General features: G+C 36.6%; 1 protein-coding gene across 2 annotated transcripts in view; it reads left to right on the top strand.

The window, feature by feature from the left end:
- The window catches only part of SPATA6 (spermatogenesis associated 6), a 40,090-nt gene that overhangs the window by 19,771 nt on the left and 5,593 nt on the right, over positions 1-14,726 (top strand). For both annotated transcript variants that reach the window (XM_069863067.1, XM_069863068.1), the window contains 3 exons: positions 1,128-1,303; positions 9,558-9,657; positions 13,153-13,241. In XM_069863067.1, coding sequence (XP_069719168.1) covers positions 1,128-1,303; positions 9,558-9,657; positions 13,153-13,241 — 365 coding nt within the window. The remainder of the gene's footprint in view (positions 1-1,127; positions 1,304-9,557; positions 9,658-13,152; positions 13,242-14,726) is intronic.

Below are 14,726 nucleotides of genomic sequence, written 5' to 3'. Positions count from 1 at the left end.
AAAGGGTAAATCTTGATACACATTAAGCGCACTTTTGACTGATTCTCAACTTTTATTACCAAGAATTGCAGTTTTGTATACCATGTGAGTCTAATATATTGTGCCACTTCTGGATTGTTCCATGGCTGTAAATGAGAAACTTGAAAGAAAATAGAGAATTTCTACTAAATATGTCACTGGGGTTGGTTTGGTTTTGGTTTTTTTTTTTAATGATGGCTATTTTAAGGTCATGTGATCCTCCCCAGTGAGAAAGTAGATTTTAGAAGCAGTTGTTTGGAGAATGCAGATAGCTGAGCTACAGGTCAATTCATCATTTTCTTGGTGCCTCTAATTACTTGTGATTCTTACACAGTCAGAGCTGAAGAGAATGTATCTTTTTCTTGCCAGAAATACAAAATAGCTTTGTTTAAGAGGAACTGTTTTCCAAAGCTGAGGAAAAAACCCTGCATCTTGGAAAGAGCTAATGAATAATCTGATTATTGTTGGCCTGGGTTTGTTGTGGGTTTTTTTTTAGTTCAGCTGTAGGAAACAGCTGCCATAAAAATCCCTATTCCAGGTAAAACAGCATTGACCCATGGAGACATTTCAGTGGTATGTTTCAGCTTAAGAGGAGCTATGCAGGAGTGACTAGTATAGTCAGAAGCAAGTAGAAGATGCATAGATGGGCCTGAGTTTTCTCCTGAGGAACAGCAAGTCATGAAAAATATAAGGTCAAAGAACAAGGGGTCCTAGACTGAGGAGAGATCCGAGGGTTGTGATGTTTAGACTCTCAAGCATCATTCTCAATCTGTGAGATTCCTGGGAGGGATAGGTCTTTAAAGTGTGCAGTCAGAAAATCTGATAAAAGGTGGGTTATGCTAGGTTTTGCCATGAGATGGAGTGTTGGATACCAATGGAGTCCTCTGACCCTCATTGATTTAAAATTTAAATCAGGGCACTTTCTATGAAATGAGGGTCCTTGTTTTTTTCCAAGTAGGCATATTCCTGCATATATTGTGCAAGCTTTAACCTTCTGGTTTGAAAAATTAAAACCTGAAAACTGTGTTTTATATTTATATTTTTTATATTATTTTATATTATTCATATTTATAATATGTTTTAGGAAGATTTGGTCAATTCTTTTACAGGCAAAATCTACTCCAGGAAAAGACTTTGATAGTTCTGATGTTTGCCATGAAGATATGATCTCAGACCCACCCAACAGACAGTCGCATTCTGATGATCCATTAGAGCATTTAACACCTCCAGCATTTCCAAAGCGTTCTCCAAGTTCTGTGCTTAATCGATCTTCTCTCAGGGAAAGGTAATGACTTGATTTTGTTTGTGAAATTCTGGAATCATTAACATCAGCAAGAGATAACAGTAGTTGCACGACTATAGTTTGCATGTTTGGAGGTGTGCAAGCTGAGGAGATTGAAAAGTGCTCCCCAGAAACTATGTTGTTGTTTGGCTTTCCCTCAGATGCTGTGTTTGCCATCACCTCTCTGCTTAATAAATACAATCCTAATAATGTGACAGTGGAAAGAATCTTTGAAATAGCTGTTGCCAACCTTCTCTGAAACAACGAAGCCCCAGATTTCATGCTGTCATGTCCCTCTACAAAGAAGTATACTGAAATAAATAAAATGTCACTGTTTCAGGGTAGATTGGAATCCTTGGAATGTAAATATAGATACACGTTAAGTAGTATCTATGGGAGGTACTTGAAAACCTTTTTTTCCTTCTGACTTTTTCAGTCTAGTGTTTGTAAGCACATACTTGTGGCTATGCTGTAGTCAGATGTGTGACTAGTGTACATAACTTGCTTGGGCTAGCTCTGATTTAGTCCGTGTATTTTCTAATCTTTCTGCTTTATAGACATCTTCAGATTCTTTTTCTGTTTGAGTTGAAGTGTGGGCCTCTGCAGCAATTGTGTGTATATTAATTGCTAAGTTTAAATTAGTTTTCTTAGAAGTCTCCCCTGACTCCAGTGGGCTTGGAGTGGAGACAGTTTATAATATTCCTTAGGTCAACAGATTTTAGTCCTTGGGTTAATATTTTGGGCAAGCCTCACAGCTTCAGTGTCTCATGAGGGCGAGATGAAAGAAATGTCAAAAAGCAATAGACTTTTTTACATGTTGAAGTCCTCCAGTCATTCAATTCCTTACCTCATGCTAAGTAGAACATGCATGTGGTGTGCGATGCTTCTACTATACATTGAGTTTAGTAAGTTACTAGATGGCTTTCTAGGAGCAGAAAACCTATATACAAAGCTGGACTGGAATAAGCTAATTCATGAAATACTTGTGAGAAGCTGAGGATTCAACTGATGGCCTGTCCTGAATGCTGAGGTGTTTACTGAGACCCTGCCAGGAGTTGTACTTAGGTGGCTAGTTCACACTCATTTCAGGTTTTCATCGTTGTTATCATTGGTACCTCTGTTAGTGTTTGCAGGTGCCTTTCATAGCCTATACACAGCCCAATGCTTTTTTTCAAGATGGAGAAGTTGTCCCAGTTTTTTTTTATCTTTGAAAGGAAAATGACAGATGACAGGTAGGGATTGAATTTTTAATACTTACAAAGATCACGTTGGTGTTTTAACAGCTTTCTCTGCTTGAAAACCTGCTTGTTTGTTGTTCTGTGTAATAGTACTTCTTCAGAACTGTTACCCACAGATTAGGATGTATCTGGGGTTTGTAGGTTTCTTTGTCATCTTGTCTGCCTCCCTGCTCTCTCCTGACATCATTTGTGTTACAATAGTGTGACATTAGTTACCCATGTCTGGAGAAAAGATATGGTGACTTTTTTTATCCTTTTTTTTCATGTGGACCTCTTTGGGGGTGAGGCTGTAAATTTTAAAATGCATTATTTTAAAAGCTGACAGAGCCCTTTAAATTGATAGCAGGAAAGTCTTGTGTGTTTTGAGCTGCTGTTACGTGCATAGTAACTTAGTCATCTGCCAGTTAATCTTGAAAATGTCTAAACGTTCTTGTGTTTTCTCTTTATGAGGTTTATGATCTTGTGAAATTAGTTTTTTTCTTTCTATTAGAACAAATGTTCTCTGCTTTGTAGAGATGTAACATCTCTTTCTGTTACAGATGTAGGCATTTATTTCTGTCATCAGAAAAAATTAAAAGGGAGGGTAAAGGACATATTCTAAAAAATGAGATCTCTATTTCGTGCTGCTGGGATACCAGTGGCTTTAGCTAACTGTGTACTGAGAGCTGGAATGACAGACATGGATCAGAGGTCAGTGTTTGGAAATGCATGCAACACTGTTGTTCAGATCACAGAAATGGAGAGAAAATCAGTACTACTGAAAGTATACCAGTGCTAGTGTATTTGCAAGAATAGAGTCTTATCTCACAGTATTTGGTGTTTATTTCTTCAATTTTATTTTGAATTACAAAGACGAAGAGCTTAGCTTATCCAGGCTGTGGTTTTTTTTTTAATGCTAGTCAACTCACAGTCAATATGGAACTTGACTCCCCACCTTGACCTTTAGTTCCTTTTTTTTTTTTTTTTAAAAAAAGTAAAAAGTTATGTGAAGTGAATGTCTGCCTTCCTGGGAGTGCTTCCCAGAGCACTGTTGAATAGTTGTTACGCCACTGCAATACTTTTCAGTGTTACAGAAATTGGGGTCTTGCATAAGGTCCTCTGAGCCCTTTTGTATCCATTCTAGCAATTTCCAGTCCCTTTTTGTGAGCCTACTAGAGAGACCACAAATCAATCCTCTCCCTTTTTCCACTGGGTCTGAGGCAGAAGCAGAACTGTAAATAGACTTACTGCTGAACGAAACAGCAATCTTCTGTGTATTTATTTTTCATACTTTATTTTTACATTTTTCATTATTTAGGTCACCTAAGGAAAGCATTTATTGGTGTATGGATCAGATGCTCTTCTGTAATATTCCTCTATTGTTTTACTACCATCTTTTTATGTTATCTTTTTCCAAGTACTAGGGAAATGCCAGCATGAAGTTAGCTCTTACTAATGATAGCTGTAATTATAATAATAGTTAGATACTAGTGAAAGACTTAGATCGTACATGAAGTCCTTGCAAATTCCAGTTATCAGAACCTTTGGCTTCAGTGATGTTGAAATGTCAACCCAGATACTTCGGTACTAGAGGCTGCAACTAGGTTTCCTGTCTGTTTTTAGTGATTTAAAAGTTATTCTTTCAGATTATTTTGAATTTAGTTTGGTAGTAAGATTTTTCTTGAATCTTTTGGGTTTATCAATCTTATCTCTTGGGGAAATGTCCTTATTTTGCATTCTTTAAGTTAACCTCTGAAAATCAGCACTTAAAGATTAGTTATTTCATACTATATTCTGCAAAGCTGAGCAGTACCTAAGCCTTGTTTTATATTTTTGACCAACATCTGTACCATTTGTCATCTTCATTGGTTGATTTTGCAGCAGTGGTAGGTAAATTTGAAATTGATTGCTGTCAAAGCTGTTTTGCATATAAATGAATAAATTCAGAGAAGATAGAAGGTAATGGAAAAGCTTCCAAAGGGGATAACGAGGAGCAGCCCATTTATGATATACTAATGCTTTAGTACCAGAATGACTTGAAGCTTTCTGGGGCAGCTGCTCAGTTATAGTTAAGTTATTGGACCTTCCTTGAAATTTCGGCAGCCGCCTGTCCCTTGGGCTTCACTGTTTTCATGAGTATGTATCTTGCCCCAGTTTTAAAGACTGGGTATGAAGCTTGGTAGGGAAAAGAAAGCATCTACTAATTTAAAAACTCAGCACTGAATGTAGCTCTAGTACTTTAAGGCCTAACTGTAAGCAGGGCATTTGGAAGTAAGAGAAACTGTTTACAAAGGATGAGAAATCTTTACTTTTTAAAAAGAATCTTACTGAAGAGGGAGAACAAATGGGTACACAGGTAAGCTGTCAGCTTCTGCTTCCAAATATAGAGGGTGCAGTGTTTTGATTTAAGGCTTTGTCTGTGTATAATTGTTTCTGTTTCATGGCAGTATCCTGGCATTGTGAAAGCAGTGTATTTCTTACACTTAAAGTCCTTCAATTCTTACAGTGTTTGTAGGTTGGTGTGTTTTTATTACAATTCAGGAAGTGGTATGTGCCAACATAGTATCTAAAACACTTTTGCAGGGGTATAGCTGCGTCTACACTAAGGCTCGTACCTGTCAGTCATTTTGAGAAAAAGCAAAACAAAATTGCGTCCTTTACTAAGTAGACCAGTAAAACTCTGGAGTGTAGCCCAGCCTTTCTATTGTACAGACCAATATACACTGAGAATCAGGTTCATCGTCCTGAATTACCAATTTATGTCCTCTTAAATGAGAAAAAACCAACTTCAGTTACGGTGAATGCTGCATAAATGCCTACTTGGATACAAAATCTTTGAGGTTTTGTTCGATTTCAGAATTAAATATATTTGGTTTTATTGAGAATATTTCTTGTTCCATGTATAAGTTCTTGCAGACTGAGTTTTTTCGGGTTATACATAGCTTTAAGAGTTCTTTCCTCTCTCCTCCTTAGTTACAGAAGCATTCTTTCCAATTGTGAATATGGAACTACAGTACTTTATTGATTTCTGTCCTCTGATAGTTTGTCTTTGTTTGTGGTTTTGCTCAGCATGAAGTCTGTGTCTTTGAAGCTGATGAATTCTGCATGGGGGCCACATGCACGAAGTTGTTCCCAGGGCCAGGAGGTGTGGTGGTTGGGGGAAGGGGTCAGAATAGGCATTGCAAATATTCTGCACTAGGCTTTCACATTAATACTACTTATATGAAATGTATTAGTATCTCCTGCTGAAATGTGATATTAACAGTTTTTGCTGTGTGCAAGTGAATGATTAGATTGTCTGACATTTGAAACTTTGTATTTATTGCAGCTCTCAAGTTTGCAAGCTGCTATTTGACTAGAGTACATGGGTGGATGTATTCTGTTTGTATTCCTAATGGTGTATTTCATCCTAACGGATAAAATTATACATGAAAATAACTTTAATCTTTAGCACAAGATCAAGACTGTCTGCTTAGCCTCTTTATTTTTTCATCAAGGTAGATGTTGTCTGTATGACCTTAAAAAAAAATCCTTATCTCATAAAAGAAAATAAATGCCTTTAGTCACATTACAAGGGAAAATGGTTCTGTTTCCTTGATCGTACTCGACACAACATCTTTGAAATTAATCTTGAGAAGTTCTCTGATTGATCTGGCTTTTTCTAGGTCACTGAGCTATATTTTCAAAGTGTTTATACAATCTATTGGAATCAATAAACAATTTAAACTGATGTAACTGCAGAATGTTTGCAAGTCCCAGGGAAAATTGAAAGTATGACAAAGAATACAGCTGTAGAAGTTTATTTCATTTATCAGGACAAACAGTCATTGAAATGAAATTACTTTCCTTTCAACATTGCAATATGATAGTGACACCTTAATCACATAAATAAGTGGCTAGTCATTTTAAAAACTCATTATTGGTGATTTTGGGCAAATAGAATCCCTTTATTTATACTTTAAGAAGCTGTGCTCTAAAGCCAGATTTATAAAATATTTCCAACAAGAGAGTTAGGATATCATAAAAAAGGTTTCACTTCAGATTATGGTTGTTACATTTCAGACATGATTTTATTTTAGTTGAGTTTTCGTTGATGTGATATTAACGTTATGATTTAAAATGTGGATTAGACTCTATAGTTGTTCCTAAAATTAGGCAATAGCAGTACTAGAAAAATAATTAAAGAGAAGCTGATATTGGTTTTAATCACACTTAAGGTTTTGATTTTTTTTTTTCTTTTTTGTTCTTTTTTTATTGCTGAGAATTAAGTTGGGGTGTGTGTGAGTGGCTAACATTTCTTATACCACAGCGCACACTAGTGGACTGATCAATAAAATCACCTGAAGAAAGGAATCTAGTAATTCTTGAATTAAGTACTTAAATCTTCTTCCTCTTCTTGCAGACGTAGCCATGTAGTTTCTAAATGAATACAACATCGAGCTGGGTTTTCTTTTTTTCCAAAAGTAGATACATTTACCTCCAAGGATATTTGTGAATTTAAAATTAATAACAGTGATCTGAAATCTTACATAGGGATATCATAAAATATATTTCCCAAAGGCAATGTATTCCAACCTCTCTTCTTAGGGCCAGCAACCTGGATGTTGGAAGAACAGCAGCTGCTGTATAAGTAAGAGAAAATGCCATGATTTCATGGATCTATCTTTTATTTGTCAGATGGGAGATCACTCGCTCACACTGCGTCAAGGATGCAGATTTTTAAACATGCACTTAAGAGGTTCTTTAATATTAGTAGGAATTTGTAAGTGCTAATGGGAAGCTGGAAGATCAGCATCATGGAAGATGATAGTACCACTCCAGCCCCTTTCTTTTGCTTCTCTTCTTAAATAAACAAATGGGTTTTCTCAAAACACTGCTAGTGATAGAGCGCATGCATTGTAATGCAGTGCATCAAACTGGGCTTGAACACGTTAGGGATATGAGTAGTTCATGCCTGCTTAAGGGACTTAGACTCATATTTCTTTAAAGGCAATGCTTTCCTCCCCTAACAAAGTTCACAAACCATTTGGCTTTCTTTTAGAAAAAGATATGTGAGATGTTTTAGTGCAATGGATCATTAGATTCCAGTATGCAAAGGAATCACACAATATGGGTTTGCCATACATGCTGTTTGGTTTGAAATTAATTGTAAATGTTCTGGAAGCTAATGCAAATGTTATAGCCAGCTTTGTGAAAATCCTTGCCTGTAGTGATCCAAACATAAACAATGCTAAATGTCATTAGAAATTTGGAAAATGTATCCCCATATAGATCATATGATTCATTCTTCCAATATTGTGTTATTTCTTGGCACTCCTTCTTGAAGAAAACCAGAAGCATTCAGAAATAGACAATTTGATTTAAAGATTCTCATAAAAAGGCTGAAAAGATTGGGGCTGTTTAGAACGGAGAGAGATTTCTGTAAGTTAAGCAATAATAAGTGAGTCAAAACAAGTTGATTAGATAGAAGAAAATAGAAGAAAGTTACTCAATAGCAGAGAACTGATCACTTTCTGTTTATATTTTTGTCTCTCTCTGGTAACAGAAGGAATGATTGCAAGAAGTGCCCTGCCCTGCCTGTATCCTTCAGGGCAGCCTGGTACTTCCCATTTTCAGAATCCTGCTTCCATTAATTATAACATCACCAAGTTACTTGTTTTGGACTGAAGCTTTCTACATGAACTTAGTTTGTCCTTTTGGAAGGAGCTGTACCATTGTTTAGCTGTATTGAAATTTCTTCCAAGTTTGATGAAGGTAAACTAAGCCAGGCATGATGAGATTTGGGTTTTCGGAGAAAGAGGCTGGATAAGACAGAGAATGTGATAAATTGAAGAGGGTAGAAAGGCTTCCAGTTCCAGTCCCACAGATCCATCCAGATTCTAGCTTAGAATCTCAGGGTTCAGAGTTATGCTGCATCAAATCTGTGAAGGCAACTATCAAAGCGTGTCTTGTGCTCCTAGTCCTCCCAGAAAACGGCAGCCCAGTACTGCTGTTGGCTGTAGCTCAAACTGCAGCAGGATGGGTCACCAGTTCACAGCTTGTCTGGTGACCCATATTCATATTACCATGATTACCACATCATCGGATTTATTTCCTTGTTGTAAAGTCAAGTTCTTAGAGGTTAGGAAACAGTGAAATGAAGATGTCCAGTCTTGATTTGGTGCCTTGTTTCTATCCATTGTGATGAGATTTTGTAAGTAAACATTTCATACCTTTCCCCAATAATTCTTTCCTTATGTTGATCTCCCTTTTTTTTTTTATATAAATAATACATCTTTGAGTGTAGTAACGCATGGAGGTTGGTGTTTAAATTCTTAAAATCTTAGTTGCCTCCATTAACAGTCTGAGAATAACTATTGATATCAAATTTCTAGCAGCTTCTGGCCTTGCTGAGAAGGATGAGGGATTTTTTTTTATTTTGGTAAACTGGAAAAAAAAGCTGTGCTGCGAAACATAAAAGGGTAAAAGCCAGAAGTAGCTGTTGGTTTTAAAGCCACCCATATCAAGCAAGCTACTTTGTTTTTAATGTAGATAAAGCAACTTAAAATACAGTTCCAGCTTGTGAAATGGAGATTGTGAATTTGCAGGGGTTTTGACTCCATGGGCTTTCCAATTTGCAGGGACTGGGGTTATCTTCCTGTTGACTTATTCCAGTGAAAAGAGTTTCCTTTAAAAAGCAAAAAATGAAACCTGATCACTGGGAATAGAATAACTCTATAGCTTTTCTATTCTGTAGGGAAAATAGAAGCATTCTGGAAATATTACTCAAATTACAAAATCATCGACATTTTCTGTGTTTTGCATCTTCTGTTGGTGTTGTGGATGCATACCATTTCTGCTCTGCTTTGAAATTTTTCTTCACTTGTACCCTAGAGGAGAAAAAGAATCAAATGTAAACATTATGTGTGTTCCAAATAGAAGAAATAATGCATGTTTCATAATTAGAAAAAAAACAACCAAACAAATCTGTGTCAAAAGCATGTTTGAGCTTTTCAACAAGGAAATATTTCCTCTGTTTGTTTTTCTTCTTTGTCTTGCAGATTTAGCTCTGGGTGGCCTTCACCAGCAAATGGAGATGAGATCCATAAAAGAGTGAAAAATATTTTGAGGACACACAGTGCTAGACAGCGCCTCGTATTTGTAAGTATGACTGCAAATTAAATCCTTTCTTTTCTCCAAGATGGGTGAATAAGTGAACTGTGCCTACGATCATGGATTTATTATAATGTTGTCCTTTGAAGCAGCCTTGATTGTCAAAACATGGATTCAGTAAACAAGCTGAACTGTGTCACACATATTTTAGTAGCCTCCTTATGTGTAGCCTTTATGGACAGCTGGTATAGGTAGTCCTCTCTCAAGGTATTGAGGACAAATACATTTTTTTTCTTTATATCTGGTTTCCTGCTTTCAATTTAAGCAAAGAATGTGTTACAGATGTGTAGAACATCAAGGCTTAACATGTTGTGCAGCTGCACATCAGCAGCTTCTTATGTCCAGCCATTTGTAGAGCTAATATTTTTCTTCAGATATATGCCTTTTTCCCTTCATTATCTTGCCTTCTGTGAACAGAATTATGCCTGGAATCAGAATATTTTATCATTGAGTATGATGGAATTTTGAATTGTGGTTTTAGTCAGAAAATAATTTTTGCTTCAGCAATTTTGAGAAACTTGGTTGTGGCACAGGATCTCACTGGCCAAAGCGTTGTGCAAACTGAACAACAAGCTTGTCCATCTGCAAAGAATTTAGGGTCTTAAGTATGCGGTGAGGTGAAAGGAAGGTAAGGTAAAACAATGTAAGTTTGAGAGTAGGTAAGATTGAGATAAGTGAAGTGAAGGTTGTTGCCTCAATCCACTGCTGCTCGATCCATTTGTTTCCTCAAATTTAGCCAACCTGGGCAGCTCCTTGTGTTGCCTGTATGTTCTCTTAATCTGATTATATTCTCATTTCTGTTCAATCTTCACTTTTAGCTTAGTTATTGTGCTTTTTGTTTTAAACTCAGAAAAACCTTTTCTCAATGATTCTAAGAGTGTTCATTCTTTACCTCCCTGAGTTTATATACGAATATTAAGGTCTTGCAAGCTGCTGCCTCTCAAATAGAAGATGTCCAATTTTTATGTGTTTTAGCCCCTCCAGAATAGATACAATTCGTGTCAAATGCTTCTCTTATGTTTCAATGAACTTAAGATAACAAATTGGATTTCATGATGGTCCAGCACCTACAAGTAATGAAAGTTTACACAGTCTGAACTGTCTCTAGTGGTCCTTTTCTGCTTTTCTTGAACAGTAGACCATGACTTTATTATAAAAGAATTACTGATTTGTTAGGAGAGCTGGATGGCTGGTTACGTGGTCTCTCCATGTAGTCATAAAGACTATTAAATATAATAACGTGTAAAGGAGAATTTGATCATTTTCTTCCTATTTACTTACTTTACTTTTATAATTTAAAACATTCTACTCTAGAATAACTTGCATATGTGCTAGAATTCGCTTGTTACTTCAGTTTTGCACAAATGCACACGAATTTGCAAGCATAGTGTTAGATTCTTGAAGCATTGTGCTTTCTGTTGGCTTTCTGTTACTATACCTTGTCACTTCCAGTATCAAACGCTTGCTGAATACTCACAGGGATTAGTAATCAGAGATGTGCTTTCCAGTTACCTCTTCTGCTCTAAAAAATCCAGGTATCAGGATTTTGGGTAAGATCTTTTTGAGTCATTAATTACCAACCTGGTCAGAGCAATGCTGGAAAAGGTCCAGTTTTCTCACTCCATTTTCTTCCACAGACAAGAGGAATGGTAAGGTAAAACAATGTAAGGTTGAGAGTAGGTAAGATTAAGTGAAGTGAAGGTGGTTGCCTCAATCCACTGCTGCTCGATCCGTTTGTTTCCTCAAATTTAGCCAACCTGGGCAGCTCCTTGTGTTGCCTGTATGTTCTCTTAATCTGATTATATTCTCATTTCTGTTCAATCTTCACATGTTACAGAGAAGCCTTGCAGTGTTTGATAATTGTGTACAGGTAACTTGTGAAAGCTGTGCTAAAAGCAGCTATTTAAGCTGACCTGCTTAAAAAGAAAATTCATGTCTACTTGCAGTGAGTGCTGTAAAGTTACACCAGGGTTGGTTGTGCTTCCCCAGATGACCCAAAATCTAGACTGCATTGTTTTGCAGTGGATGGATGAGGCGAACAGGTCATCTTGAAAGTGAGAGAATAGCAAAACAAGTGCACTTGTCATGTGGAGAGCAGATTTTGGCTCCAATCTAGATCTTCTTCCAAACTTTGGAAGCTTAAAAAGTGTCTCTTTCTCTGTTTCATTCTGAAGAGCCTAATGCTAACAACCATTCCCAGAAGTATTCAACTCTGTTTTCCAAAGTTTTGTTTATACAATGGTCTATAACAGCGTTCTATAAAAATAGTGTGACTGGAGCTCTGCTGCAGATTCCTCAGGGTGTCCGTTGTAGCTTTCTGCTGTGACAATCTGACAGTATCATGTTTCCATCTTTTTTTGCTTTCCAGAACATAATTTGCCTTTGGCAAATGCTGCAGAGTTTTATTTACCACTGTACCCCATTTCCTCTTCAGTGCTTAGTAGTCTGTGACTGCTGAAGGAAGAGTTTTCCTGTTTACAAACACTCTTATTACCTTGTATTTCACCACAATAAATTGTGTTATGTTTTTCCTCATCCATATGCCTGCCATTCAGCTTGCTCTGCACCTTATTGCCTTCTACCACTAAATTTATTGTCATTTCTACCAGTTTTGTGTTACCAGCAAGCATGATTTTTACTGCACAGTCTTTTTTCCCAGTTACTTCTATAGCATGAAAGATGATTTTGTTTACCAATCCTTACAGCAATTGGCTTCTGCTAAAAGCGTCACTCAATATCACCTCTTAAATAATGTCTTTGCTCTTCAGAGTAGAGTGAACGTGGTTGTGCGTGGTGGAATTTCTACCATATTGTCTCAGGAGAGCAACTGGCTGCCTTCACATGAGGTGTTTTGTTTCTTAGTTATCTAAGACAGCAAATACAGTTTAATTAACATCTAGGTAGCATTTGGAAGGTAAGACTGCTTTCTAGCAACTCCTAAGAATACCACTGAAGGTCATTAGGTGTATCAGATATTTTTAGAAGATGAGTAAACATGTTTTCAGCCCTGTATGTGGAATCAAAGCATTCAGACGTGTAGAATGCTTGTGTCTGGTAAAACGCATCAAGTGGATAATGATAACTCATTGTAAAAGCTAATAAATAATAGGGTTCAGGTTCTTTCTCTCTTCTCCTGCAAGAAACAAAGGTAAGGCAGTAAGCAGTAGGTTTTGTAGCATTTGACCAACGTGTGTGTTGGAGATTATTGAAGTTTGTACCGTCTGCATAGTTCTTTAGATCTACATTGCCTAGAAATTCTCTCCAGTTTATTACCTGAAAATTATTGGCTGAGTTGTACTGAACATAATTAAATGTGTCCATAAATGACATTTGGCTCATTGCACTTTGTCCCTTTCTTCCCCAAGAAAAGTAAGCACTTTAATAGTCTTCTACTAAATGAAAAGAAAGTATTTTTGAAATTAGATCGTTGTAATCAGAAACCAACATAATGAGAATTTTATTTCTGTTTTGATTTTTTTTTAGGATGACAGTAACACATTTAAAGGAGACTTGACTAAGACAAGAGAGTCTTCACATAAACCGCCTTCATCCAGGAGTGAACTGCAGAGCAGGTAGGGAGTTTTTCTCTGACCAAGACAGAATAGTCATACTCATAACATTGCCCTTTAAATTTAGCTAAAAATTTATCTTCCTATTTTGAGCACTGGAAAAAGGCTTCTGTGGGATTTAGTCCTACCAAGGTTTTTCTCCTAAAAGCAAAATATAGTTGACTAACATTATGCCTTTCAAGCAGTTTGACACTATAGTTTTCACAGAGCACTGATTTTGGAACTGGATGTAGTCATAAAAAATGCTCGTTGGGCAGTAGCTTTTAGATTTCATCAACCAGAGAGCAAATTTCACTTTAAGAAAAAATAACAACTGGTTATTTTTAAAACTATGAGTGCAAAAATAAATTGAAGGTTGTTCAACAATATGGTTTGGGGCTATTTTGTTGTTTGTTTTTCTTTTTTCAAAACATATATTTGGAAAAAAAACAGAAGCATCTTAAGAAACACAGCAAATTATTTATAGTATGGTTTAGTGATTCAGGATGCCATGTTTCAGAAAACATCTTGAAAACCTGAGATCTTGAAATCATTCTCTGTGCTCCTCATGTATGTAATTAGGGTTTCATTCAAATATTTTACATAATAGACATCAATTGAATTGATTTTGATAACTTCTTTAGTAGAAGTCATCAATATTGATCTTCTTTAACTATGAAGACAGTATTTTGTAGAACATTTGGGGTACTTTTTGGAGGAAGGACATGAAGTAATGTAAAATACTTTGGGGGTTCTATGGCTTTTCTGTTTTTCTTTATATAAACAGAGAAGTCCAGAACTATGGTGCTAAATTTGAGAGTTCTTGACATCTGCTTTTTTTGAAAAATGCCCATAATTTGTAGTCAACTCAAGTGATCTAGTTAGTCTTAGATTTTCACATATATGTGAGGTTGCTACTCAGGTTGTTAGTATTTCAGTACCTGCACTCTCTCCTGTATTCTGCATGCAGCCTTTTTGCTCCGTTATCCTTTGTCCTGACAGCTGCTGCAATTAAATTGTGTAGGATGTGTTTGTGAAAGAGAAAGTGCAAGTTTCTGTTTTGAGGCAGCTTTGGGACTTTGAGGTTGATGCTGAAACTGCAGACTATGAAAAAAGAAGAAACAAATGCTAATACTACAGAATCAAAAAGTGATGGGTTATGAAATGTGGCACTCAAGTTGGGAAAGGACTGCTCCTTGGATTTAGAGGCCAGCATCACTAGTCCCATTCACTGAAGGGCGAAACATAAACGGACTGAAGGACAGTCTGATTGCTGTGTGTTTGCCACAGTGCTCATAAACAGAATACGAGGACAGAGACAGAGTTCATAGAAGGACTTGGTACTGTCCACCAAATATTGGCAGTAAAATAGATGATTGAAAACCACTGGGAGTGAGGAAAAGGTCCATGTTTTGTGAAATATTTAGTATATGATTCACTCAGAAAAGAACTTCTGGGACTCTTAAAGGAGATGTATGAGGGAACAAAAGCATATGACAGGTATTTCAG

The sequence above is a fragment of the Phaenicophaeus curvirostris genome, chromosome 8 (assembly GCF_032191515.1).
Source record: "Phaenicophaeus curvirostris isolate KB17595 chromosome 8, BPBGC_Pcur_1.0, whole genome shotgun sequence".
Classification (NCBI taxonomy): Eukaryota; Metazoa; Chordata; class Aves; order Cuculiformes; family Cuculidae; genus Phaenicophaeus; species Phaenicophaeus curvirostris.
The sequence above is the reverse complement of the archived record's forward strand: the minus strand, read 5'-3'. Positions and strand labels throughout refer to the sequence as shown.